At 46.8% G+C, this 12,666-nt stretch overlaps 1 protein-coding gene across 4 annotated transcripts in view; it reads left to right on the top strand.

Annotated features, from left to right (window-relative positions):
• TMEM39A (transmembrane protein 39A) overlaps positions 1–12,666 on the top strand; it is a 28,763-nt gene that overhangs the window by 103 nt on the left and 15,994 nt on the right. Inside the window, exons 1-2 of one of the 4 annotated variants that reach the window (XM_065676334.1) lie at positions 4–80; positions 184–335. The exons of 1 other annotated variant lie outside the window; for it this stretch is intronic. Coding sequence is in view for 1 of the 3 variants with exons in the window: in XM_065676332.1 (XP_065532404.1) it covers positions 7,357–7,360 (4 nt within the window). In the remaining 2 variants the exon portion in view is untranslated. Of the gene's footprint in view, positions 1–3; positions 81–183; positions 336–7,189; positions 7,361–12,666 lie in introns of those variants that run through there. 2 more of the 4 variants (XM_065676333.1, XM_065676332.1) reach the window with 2 other exon arrangements.

The following is a 12,666-nucleotide window of genomic DNA, read 5'->3' as shown; positions in this document are numbered from 1 at the left end:
GGACAAAGTCGGTAAAGCAAAAGCAACAGCGCTGGGCGCATGCCCGTAGCCACAGGCGTCCTGCTCAGTATTTGTGACAGGTTTATATGCTTTCACTACTGCATTACTCTTACTCGTAATTCCCGCGTACAGGCGGGGAATATTATAACTAGCTCCAGGAGCTTATGTATGTGTTTATTACAGGCCTCGCACCGCACCCCGGTTGCTCCGCTGTGACCGCCGCCTCCCGTCAACACCGCCTCCGATCATAGAGCGCGGGGATAGAGCGGCCGCCTCCTGCCACAAAGACCCCCGTCGGAGGGGCTAGAGCGGCCTTGGCGCGGTTACGAGTAGCGGTTAGTGCGGGCCTTATCCGCTTGTTTGCTTTAGGGTTGCAGAGCAAACGCTGGAGTCACAGCGTTATCAGCACGGTTCAGATAGTGCCCGCCGCTCAGCCCGCCCGAGGTGTGCGTGGCTGGGTGGCAGGTCCCTGACAGGTCTTGCAGGAGGGTCAGGGTTTGGAGCTTTGGGGGGGGGGGGGGGTATTGAAGCTGGAAAGGAGTTTTGAGGGCCACGGGCATCGCAGCATGTGGTGGTGCTCACCAGAAGTTGGGAGGTTTGCTTCCTCTCCAGATTCGTCTGTTCCGTTTGGCAGTTCTCTGCAGTGAAATTGGAGGGAGCTCAGCAGGAGTTCCTCAGTCTCAGGAATGAGGACTTCAGATGCCTGTTTCCAAAACCTGGTTGCTCAGGAAAGAGAAAGGTGTTCCCCTTCGTGAAGCAGAATCACAGCAGGGCTTTCTGTGTTGGGCCCTAACAGTGCAGACAGAACTTCGAAGATACATGCTGGGTGTGAGGAGGAAATTATTTACGCTGAAAGTAATAAAACACTAGCACAGGTTGCCCAGAGTCGTGGTGGATGCCCCATCCCTGGAGACATTCCAGGCCAGGCTGATGTGATTCTGGGCACCTTGATCTAGTTGGAGATACCCCTGCTCATTGCAGGAAGTTGGACTAGATGAGCTTTGAATGTCCCTCCCAACCTGAACTATTCATCAGTATTTTTCTTACTATACGAAAAAAGCCTTGAAAGTCTTTTCACCTGCAGTACAAATCACTGTATGGATTAACCAGAGTTCATATGGCTAAAATGTAATGTTTGCTGTTTCTCCATCAAAACTCCCCAGCCTAACTGCCCCTACCAGCCAAAATTATTCTATGTACCAGCCAAGTTACATTATTTGGTCAAAATATTGAAGCCATTTCACTGACAATGGTAAGAAAAGCAAAGGGGGAGCAGTAGGGATGATCACAAACTGGCCTGCTGAGTGTGCCTGGCTCTAGGGTAACCCTGCATGCATGCCTATCAGGGGCTGGAACAAATCAGCCCCAGACCTCTGTAAGGTTGCATCCAAGAGGAATTTGCTGTCAAGCACTAAAAACTCAAGAAAAAGGCAAAATTCAGTAGCTTTTGTGGTGAGAAATCCTGCTAGAAGCATCAGGAGAGAATCTCAAAGTGTAAGAAATTAAATGAAGCAAAATGTGGCAAATATTTTTGCAAGAAAAAATAAAAAAACATCCACTGAAACTGTCAGAAAGGGCTCACTGAGAGGGTGCTCAGGCATCGAAACAGACTGCCCTGGGCAGTGCTGGAGTCATCGTCCCTGCAAGCGTTCACACACTGTGTAGATGAGGCCCTCAGTGCCATCAGTTACTGGTGGCCTTGGCAGTGCTGGGGAACAGTTGGACATGATGGTCTTAAAGGTCTTTTCCAGCAGAGTTTATTCTATGATTCTATGAAATTAGATCTGAGAGAGAAGGAACGACAGTGTTAAATTTCTTCTTGCTTGTAAATAGCAAAGGCAGTTGATAATCCAAAATTAAATATACATGAGTAGTTGTCCAGTAAAAACTTCACAAGTGACCCCATTTCTAATGGCATCAGTGACACCTATTGATAGTTTTAGTTGGCTTTTAGAATCCAGATGCTAGTTGTTGATTGTAATCAAATCTGCCAAAGCAACATCGCTCTCAAAGACAGTAAGTTTCTGTTAGTGCTGTGAGAATCAGAGCTGTAGATGCAGCAGACACTGCTGAGAGGGTGACAGAGAGCATTAGTCATTATGTGACCCAGTGAGAGTGTATCAGCATTCTCCAGCTTGTCAGGCCACATGCATGCTGCAGATTTAATCAGTATGTATTTTGTGTCCCGACACACGCAGCAGATCACATTGTTCCTCATCTCACAGGCCAGCAGAGAGAGGTAAGTGAATGATGGGACCTACCTGGAGCTACTGTGGTGGGAGTCTCACGGGATAGGGAAGGTCAGAGAGGAAATGGCCAGTGGTACATGTGAAGATGCTGGAAGTGAGTTGGGATCTGCAAGTGTGGGCTCAGAGGCATCAGGAATACTGTGTTACATGGGTATGAAAGATGTGCAGGAAACTTGGGCTACTGCAGTGAAAGCATCATGGGGGATGTGGGAAACAAATAGGGAAACAACAACTAATTCTGTTTATGGCCCACAGAACACTGTGTTAAATGATACCAGTTCTTCTATGGCTACACTATTATAAAAGTTCCTCTGCGTGTTTTCCCCCACAAGTGTCCTTATCTATCAGTTTCAACGTTTGCCAGGTTTCTTTAATCAGGTTTCTTTCTGCAGGACTAAATCCTATGCTTGTTCCAAAAACTAAAACCCTCTGTATGTATCTCATGGGGTCAGAATCTGTACTGAGAAGGATCCTGAGTCTGAAGTGTCCTTCAGCAATCTAATCTTTTATTAAGCAAAACCTTACATTTTCGCCTGCCTCAGAAATGCAGGTTGTCCTAGGTGCCATCTTTAGCTGTTGATTTTAATCTCATTTGTAGAGTCCCAGAGTGACTTGAGCTGGAAAGGACCTTGGGATACTTTCCACTAGACCAGATTGCTCCAAGTGCCATCCAGCCTGGCCTTGAACACTGTCAGGGCCGGGACAGCCACAGCTTTTCCGGGCAGCCTGTGCCAGGGCCTCATCCCTCACGGGGAGGAGAAGAACCAACTTAAGCTGCCCAGAATATTTGCCACATGCAAATGTAGTACAAGCTATTTTCACCACACACCCCCCCCAAAAAATATCCCAGTGACTCAAAGTTTTCAAAGTATAAATAATGTTTTTGAAATCTTTGGAAAAAGTAAAATCCTTATTGTGGAAATAATGCCAATAAATAATTAGCTGTAAATTTAGCAGCTGGTATGTCAGTGGAATGCCACATCTCCGGTTTGGGGAGGGACACAGAGTACAAGGCATGTTGATTAACATTGTTGTGCTGAGGTGATGAACGGACCTCTTTTTGTCTTGTCTGGGAAGAGACAGTGATACCAGACAGAAAACCTGGTGCCTCTTTGGTTTCCTTAGCATAGCATTAACAGGTTTCCTCAGAAGTCAAATCCATAGCAGCAGGGTCTTAGTGCTACTAAAAGCAATCCTCAATGTACTTTACCTCAGCACGGTGTTATAGAAGCAGTGGAATTTCTGAGCAGAGTCAGAAGATGGGTCACTAGGGTCTGTTTCTGTTAGTGTTGCTGTTTGTGGAGCAGGAGTAGGTTTTAAAAGGTTTTAAAGTCCTGCAGGTTAGTTTCCTGTTCACAGAGGCATCAGTGATCTGAAGGAAAATTGTAGATGTCTAGAAGTACTGTTTTCTTGGATACAGATCCAAAGTCCACATTGGATGCTCTTCCTGGCAGCAAGTGTGAAAGCAGCCTTTCTTCATCTTTGCTCTTCAATCTCACAGCTTAAACACAGGCCTCTTACCTGATAAAACTCTCAGATAAAAGCTGTTCGCCTAATGCAATGCGGCCTTGAAAGGTGAACAAGAGCAGTGGCCCTGTCTTGCATGCAGAGGTGGTGCAGAGGAACCTTTGGAAGACACATTGGACTTCCCAGGCAGTGTTTTGTGCACAAAGACTAACTGGTGTTTGTGTGTCCACAAGAGGAAGTTCTACCTTAAACAGAGAAGACATGAGTGACTCACAGTCCCTGTGACACTAGTGTGTATTCTGTAGAAGTGTTAGTATTGCTGTGTTAAATCCAGAGTTCTGTGCTCCTGGTTTTCTCACCTACACTCTTATTTTAAACCTTGGAACCCAATCCTTGGACACACTAACTAACCATTCTGCAGCACAGAACAACTTCCATGGTAGTATATTCTGGTGGTGATGGCTCACTGTCACAGTTGCACAAGTCAGCAAAACAGAACTTACTCTAACATGGGGCAGGTGCCAATAACAGTGTGATGTCAGTAGAAAGGAGCTTAAAGTGGACTTCAAAAGTCATCCTAGCAACTGGTGGATGTTCAAGCAATTGGTTTATGCTGAATTTCATGTCACTGCAGCTACACTGTGGTGGAACCCCTCATTGTATAGATATGTTGTACACAAGACCAAAGTTGTATCTTTGTGTTGTAGAGTTAAGGCTTTGACTCTGAATTAAGCATCAGCTGTATCCCAGGGTAAATTTACAGGGCTGGTCTGGGTCACAGCCACCAGTGTCCCACGGACTGTGGGGCAATAGCCCTGGAGTAAAAGGATAGAGGGGATGTTTGATAAAAAGAGAAAGGAAGGAATTAAATTGATAAGAATGGAAAGGGATTTGAAACAGGAAGGAGAGTGAGCAGCAAGGAAAAGGGGTTAGGCCTTCTAAGGGACAGCGTGAAATAGACACGAAGCATGGCAGAAGTGAGAACCAGATGAAGAGGGTGTTAACCTGAAGTACCAGAAAGGAAATGAAAGCTAGAAGAAAACAGGAACAGAGATAAACACCAAATCAAGTATGTTGCTGGCTGAGAGTGCAAGAAGTTTTACAGCATTAGTGTTTGCCACGTGCTGTCTGTTGGTGTAGTAACTCAGTATGTATGCTCTATCAAAGTCCCTGTAGCAGTTACACACTGAATGAGAGAGGAGGGGTGTTTTTGAACATGGATCTTTTCGCCCATACCTCCCTGGGCTTCTCATGGCTGTAATCCAGTGTTTCACATGGTGAATTCCCATGCCAATTTCCCAAAATGCAAAAGATGGTCTCATCTTTTACATTCTGCCTGATCTGCTCCTTGTTCCTCAGTCCAAGTTTCGTTAGCTCAGTCTGGATTACAGTTTCCATGCAACTATGAGGAGACCCAAGGGCCCAAATGTTTACAGAGCTCTGTAAGGAATTCAGTGATAAAAATACCAGGTGTCATGGATTGGGCACAAGGGCCTTGGCAGATAAAAGTAAGGTATTTCTGAAACAGCGTTATCAAAGATAGAATAAATTGTCACATCCTGTTTCCATGTGAGAATGAGAAAGGAAAAGATGAGGCACCCATCTCCATATCATTTCATTGAATTCCACTGGTGTTCAGATTTACAGCCGAAAAGGAATCTCACCCCTGCTGAAATAGCACAAACCTGACTCCTGCCTTACCGTGCCCTGTTGCACAGCTCCATCAGCTAAGATATCCTGGGCATTTTTTACACAAAGAGCAGCTTTCTCTTGGGGCAGGGGCCTCAGGCCTTGGAGACACCTGGTCTGAGGTTAAGAACAATATCTTTTTTCTAAGATTTCACAGTTTAGCTTGAGGGTTTTTTTTCCAGCTGCTCTGGGACAGTGGAACGCTTTGGCAGGTTTCCTAGTAGAAGGTGTGTATTACTGAAGTGCAGATGCAGGTCTGTGGCCACAACTGGCTGGTCCAGCTGGGATGTGCCTGGTCGTTTCTGTGGCTGTAGGGAGAAGGGTGAGCAAAGCTGAGGTGTGAGGGCAGTGAGGCAGGCACATGGGTCTGTTTGGAGTGTGGCTGCTGTTTTCACTTTCGTAGATGTGAAAATGATCAGAAGATGCTGCTGCGGCTGAGGAAGGAAAGTGAACACATGAGGCACATGTATTCCCTGCAGGCAGGAAATGAGGAGGTAGAATTCTGTATCAGAAACAAGCCCAACCGCACTGATAAGACAATGAGACTGTACCAGAGCCCCTTCCAGACCATTTTAAAAGTTAGAACAGTGGAAAGGATTGGTTAAGCCAACTCTACCCCATTTATTATAGTCTATTGCTCACACATAAGATTATTTCTTTCCTCCAGTATTTCCTCTGGCTCCTTGGGAGGTCTATCTCGTTGTGACTGTGGAAGCTCATCATTCAAAGAGGTGTCTTTCCACCCGTGCAGCTCCCCAGCTCTGGGCTGGCACCTGCTGAAAGCCCCTCAAGAAAGCCTTGGGTCGGTTTCGTGCCACCTTTGGCTATCTGCTGCCGCTTGGTGGCTGTTGCAGGTACTGCCCCGTGTCCCTTCCCCGCTGCCGGCTCTGCGCTGCCTCTCGGTGTCCTGAGCACCCGTGTGTGGCTTCTCACACAGCCGGGTGGCCCAGGTCTGCTCCAGTGAGGCGCCTGCCTCGCACCTCAGCTGAGGGTGGCAGCAGGAGCGGGACTTTTCAGCTGCTGATGTTCAGTCATAGATTTGCTGACTGTAATGAAGCAGTTAGTTATGATTTAGTGTTCAGGGCCAGGTTGGACCAGGCTTTGAGCAGCCTGGTCTAGTGTGAGGTGTCCCTGCCCGTAGCAGAAGGATTGGAATTGGATGAGCTTTAAGGCCCCTTCCAACCAAAACCAGTCTGTGATTTCATGATGCAAAGCACAGAGCTTTCTGGGTTGATTAGCCTTGTTCAGCCCGGAGAAGAGAAGGCTCTGGCGACATGTCATAGCAGCTCTCAGTACTTAAATGGGCCTACATGGAATATGGAGAGGGACTTTTTACAAAGGTATGTAGTGATAGGACAAAGGAGAATGGCTTTAACCTGACAGAAGGGAGATTGAGATGAGCTCTCAGGCAGAAGTTCTTCCCTGTGAGGGTGCTGAGGCGCTGGCACAGGGTGCCCGGAAAAGCTGTGGCCGCCCCATCCCTGGCAGTGTTCAAGGCCAGGAGCAACCTGGTCTAGTGGAAGGTGTCCCTGCCCATGGCAGGGGGGTTGGAACTGGACGAGCTTTAAAGTCCCTTCCAACCCAAACCAGTCTGTAATTCTATTATTATTACTTGCGATTCTAAAGCACCAAAATGTACCTGGTGCAGCATTAAGCACGTAAAGTGAGGGAGCACCTCCTCGGCGGCAGCCCTGCTGCCACCACCAAGATGGCGGCTCGGCGCGGCCGCCCCGCCCCTCAGCGCTCTTCCCTCCCTGGGCCGGCCTGGGCCGGCGGTCTCCGCGGTGTGTGCTGCCGCCGCCGCCTGTCGCCCTGTGATGAGAGCATCAGCCCTCACTGCCACGTCTCCCGGGCAGCTGCGGTGGCGGCGGGCTGCGGGGCTCGGGGCTCGCCGCCGGTCCGGGTCCCCGCTGCCGGCTGATGTCCGAGCCGCGCCACCGCCGGCGCTTGGATGTGTGAGTACCGGCGGCACGGAGCCCTGCCCCGGCCGGGAGGTGCGGGGCGGTGCGGTGCGGTGCGGTGCGGGGCCGGGCCGGGCCGGGCGGCCGAGCCGGCGGGCTGCCGCCTGCCTGCAACTTGGGGTGTATGTGAGTGAGCGCCCGTGCGGTGGGGAGGCTCTCGGCTTTGTTTCGTCCTGCTGGCGAGTTACGGCACTTGGTGCCGGGCTGCTTGGTTTAGACGTTTCCTGCTGGGTTAAACCAAGAGGTCCGAGCACGTTGTGAGGGGCGGTTGAGGATTAGAGGCGAGGAAGTTGGTCTGGGGTCATGGGTAGGTTTGCTTTGGGCTGTTAAAACGCTGTCGCTGTGTAATCAGTCCTGCAGAGGTAAGAGGGGCACCGTCCTGTGGAACACGGAGAAGTGAGCCAGTCCTCTCTTTAAGTCCAGGCGAATCTAACTCGCCATAAGGTACCGTTCCCAGAATGGGTGTGGGTGCACATCTCTGTCGCTGTTCTTTTATGTGCCACTAAGAAAACAGTATCGGTCGTCCTCCCTTATGTAGGACAGCAGTTAGGAGGGTGGTTTTCCTTGTTCCATGAGGTAGCTCCTTTGCTACTCCAGCGTAATTTTAACGTGTGAGCATGTAGCAGAACAGAGGCAGCCTTGTCTGCGATTTATGATCACTCTCATCCATGCTTTCTCGTTGTGAATAATGGGCCCCTCGCATCACTGGCAGCTGTTACAGCTGTAAGTGAAGGAATGAGATGTCTGTATCACAAAGTGGTGAGTCGTAAAGGTTTTGGAGACAAGGCATCCCTTCTGTAACCAGCTGAGGTCTGTTAACTCGTTGTGATCACAAGAGATTTATTTGGGAGAGGGGTATGGTAGTACAGGGACGGGACTGCAGTGGCTCAGCTCCAGTTCCACAGGATGCTGGGAGCACAGAGCACAGCAGCCCTTTAACCTGCAGCCTGCTCCTTTGCTCACCTCCTGGCTCTCCTGCTGTTGGAGTGGCTTTGTTTCCCATGCTCTTTTTCCTTCCAGCCTCCTCTGGAGCATCAGCTCCTTCAGCTGAGGCACTTGGTAGTGTAATGGGATGATGCTCTGCTGGTAAATCCTGAGCCCGCTGGCACCAAAGCATTAGCCAGGCAATGATGAGCTCTCTGGGAGTTGTGCAGAAGTTTCACCCACTCCTTGTTGCCCCTTACTGGACTGGAAGTTCTTCAGTTCTCCTTGCTGCTGTTCCTGCAACCTTCTTTGGTTCGGGTTTTGCAGTGTAAACCAGCATGTAGGGTAAGAATGCTGTGCAGTCTGGTATATTTGGACAACAGAGGAGCGCAGGTAATATCACTGACACAGTTAACTGTGTCCAGCGTGATGCATGCTCCTAATCTCCAGACCACGGAGCTTCAGCACGCCTCCTGTACAGCTCATTCCTGGCTCTCTCTTTGCAGACCTAGTGGCTTGCAGTATTTGAGACCTGGTTTTCAGAAGGTCTGGGTATCCACACTCCTACTGCCTCAACCTGGGCATTCAAAATTACTGATAATATAGAAAAGACAGCCTTTTATTTTTTATATTTTTACTTCTATTTTTACAGTCTTTCTGACTGTAAAATAGGGATAACCCATTCTGCTTCCTACTTTGGCAGAGCTTGTTTCTGTTCTGCTTGCAAGGAGATAAATTCATTTCAAAACTTCTTTCAGTGTGCAGGTTAGCACCTTACTGAATTACTGTCATTACAGAGACACAAATGTCATCCTGTAGTAGCTAAGGAAATAAAGCTGTTGTCATTTTAGTGACCTGCCTATGTTAGCTGATGTAACATAGCCAATATAGTTACACTGTTATGTATTGCTCAAAAGCAGATAGGTCTAATCAGTCTTTTGTCTATGCTTTCTTCAGACACTGCTTTTTGGTCTGCAATTTTAGAGAGAGACTTGAATTGCATATGTATTATTTGAGGGGGGAAAAATCCACACCTTTCTGCTGGTTTTGGAATTGGGCAGCACTGAATACAGGTCTTTCTCTGAAAGTGTCCGTATTGCAAATTGACTTGGGCAACTCATGTCAGGATATTGTAAAACAACTAACCTTGTTTTTCTTCTGCAGGCATCAAACCTGGATGTTTGAAAATACAGCAAGAGCATATATGATAGAAATGTTTGTTAAGGTGGCTTCCACTTTTCTGTGAGTGTTCAGTTCAGAAGTGAGTCTGGCCCCTCAGTACAACTCTGGAGTCACAGCTCCTAAAGATGAATATGGTGCACAGCAACCAGATAGTACTGATTCAGAGACCGTGCTACTCCTCACTCTTGGTGCTTTCCCTGTGCCTCAGTATCATGAAATCCAGGAAAAAAAGTTTTCTTCTGGCAGTAAGAAGCATGTGGTTCAGTTTTAGTTCGCGGATGTGAAACTCTTCAAGTTGCAGGGGTTGAATTCATACTCTAGATTTAAAGAAGAGATATTTTGTCAGTACAGAGATGTGTGTGGTTTTTAGCAGTGGTGAAAATCAGTTGGAGATTTGTCTTAATTTTTTATTATTTAGAACATTTGGTCTTAAAAATATTACCAGTTTCCACCATTGTGAAATTTTGTGTTCTGGCGTGTTTGTGGACTGAGAAATCCAGAGGAGGGTTGAATTTGGCTTGCAGAACCTAGTTAAATGCTTGGCATCTTTAGACTTTAGTATTACTTGATCTGTCATTCTTAATTGTGCAGTATGACATTCTGTTAGACATGTTGTGCTTTTTTGAGGCCCAGTTTTTTATCTGCTTGCACTGCTGTTCAGTTGGAGAACTCACACAGTTTGACAGTACTGTGCTACACAGGAAACCATAAGGAAGATCTGAAGTTACAACAGTCAACCTTCCTCTTCTTTTGGTGATTTCCGCCCCCCTCCTTAAATCCACTCTCCAGCTGCAGAATTTGGCCTGTCCCAGTAATCAATGGCGCCATGAAGTTTGCTTTCCTCTTCTTTGTCCATCTAACAGCAGCAGTTCTCTTGCACTGATGGGAACTCCACTTACTTCTAACTGTACCACAACCGTACTACAGCTTTTAGGCAGTGGATTTTTAAAACTGGAGGTAAATCTGTAGTAGCTGTGACTTGGGCTAGTCACTCATGAGCTACCAAACTCTCCTGAAAGTTTTCCTGCCATTCTTTGTGGCAAGTAGTCATTGGAGAGTCATTTCCAGCCTTTCTTCTTTCGACTTTTTGGACAGCTGAACGTGTTGCAAGCGGAAAACGAGACTTTTGGTGGGAAGTGAGTGTTATGCAAGCTGATCAGAAAAGCCATGGCAGTGGCATCAGCATAACGTATGCTGAGGGTGCTTGGTTTAAAGCTAAATTGTCAGTAGACATCTGTAGCCCAGAATACTTACAAGGGAGCATGTGTGCAGATTCAGACAGCTAAAGCAGTCTTGGTGTAATTCATTATACCAGGGATTAATGTAACCTATTGCATTTTCCCAGTCTGATCGATTAGTTGCTCCATAAATGGTCACACAAAGTTCTGAGCAATGGAAGCAGGAAACTTGTGTATTAACTGTACCTGTTACTTAGGAGGCAAGTAGAGGGGAGTTGGTGAATTCTCTTATGCAGTTTTACGTTTTAAATCAAATGTATATTTTATGCAAAATATGATTTATTTAGAATCCCTTGTGATAATTCTGCCTTTCTACAGTGTCAAGGATATGCAAATCGTTGTCACACTGATACATTCTGATATGAATCCCAGTGCAATGACTTGGGGTAAGCCTCAAGGAAGTGTTTCTTCCTTGTGTTCTACTCCATTCCTTCAAACTCGTTGCTACAGATGGCAGATGCCTGCCTTATTTTTAGCTATGTGAGGACAAAACAGAAAACTCCTAGTGACTCCCCATGATTTGTCATCATGGCTGATCTCCACTACATTAAACATTGGGATTGGCAGAGGAACAAAACCAGCAGGAAAGCTGCTTCTGTTTGTTTGGAAAAAAAGCTTGTCTAAAGCACTAAAATAATGCTGTAAAAACTATTCAGTGCTACCTGCAGAGACCCCTGGGAGGAGAAATCCTTGCTGAACAGTTTATCCTCTTTGGAATAAGGAAACTGAGGTCTGACATGGTGAAATTTGTTCCCTGGAAGTGAGTTGAAGAGGAGAGATAAAAAAGCAAAAAAGTTCCTGGTTTGCAGTCCCATCCTCAGTCCATTAGACCATGTGTATGTGTTCGGCATAGGGAAGAGAATGAATGTTTTGGTGGCTTGCTTGGCTGAAAAGACGAGCCCTTAAGGCAAGTGCATCTTTTATCTGTTCCCCTCCCCACCCCAACCCCAGTAGTGATCTTGTTTTGCTGCATGTTTGTTCTGATCAATTGGAAAAGCACATTTCAGTGGCTGTAGCCAAAATTCCCCTCCTTTCCCAGTCACTGTGTGGGGCATGGTGCAATGGAGGGGATTGATAGCTGTGGTGTAGCTGTACCTGTGCAGTGTTTACTGAAGAGCTTTGGTGCAAGATGTACTTAGGAGTGTGTGTTGATAAACTGCATTACCAGCCAGCTTTGATAGCTTTGCCTGTGTTGTGTCTGCTAAAACACCCTCCTTGGGATAGAGCATTACTTCCCAGCCAGTGCCCCCTTCTAAACTGAACTTTTGCTTCTGGAAGTAACAGGCACATGGAGCTGGAACTTAAAACTTTTGTGTTGCTGCATACTCAACCCTGTTTTGGAGCTGAAGCTGAAACTCTTCCAAGTTTTCAGGTGACAGTGCAGGTTGTTTTTGAGAACCATATGTCTCACTCTAATTCCTTGCTGTCCCTTTCCCCACACCATTTAGAAGCATGGGAACTGTAGGACCAAAATAGACCATGACCCAACTGGTCAGGCCTGCATTTGGAAAAGCTCAGCTTTGCAATTCTGTCATTTTCTCATACACAAGCAAGCCAATGCTCTCTTTATTCCCAGATCCAGCATTTGGCTGTGAGTGTCGCTGAATACATCAGAAGAAGCCAAAGAAAATGTTCATGTCTTGTGATACTGTTGTCTTGGTGAGGAGTGTGTTATTGGCTACTTGTAGCTGCTGAGCCCTGAGGATCTTGTGATGTGGGGTTTGGGTTTGTTGGGGTTTTTTTCCTTCACTTGTTTTTTGAACATAATTTCACTTGTCTTCATTCATAAAATTATGATAGGCTTTCATTAAAGCCTTACTAAGCTGTTTGCTTTGACCTCCTGCACCAGTTAGTTGCACAAGGTAATTACATGCTTATTGAAGTATCATTTTATTACTCCAGGAATAGTTGCTTTGTTCTTCTACTTGCCAGAAGTTCAGTAAGAGCACTTACTGT

Source organism: Lathamus discolor, chromosome 4, assembly GCF_037157495.1.
Source record: "Lathamus discolor isolate bLatDis1 chromosome 4, bLatDis1.hap1, whole genome shotgun sequence".
NCBI classification, from domain to species: domain Eukaryota; kingdom Metazoa; phylum Chordata; class Aves; order Psittaciformes; family Psittacidae; genus Lathamus; species Lathamus discolor.
This window is presented reverse-complemented; position numbering and strand designations above follow the sequence as displayed.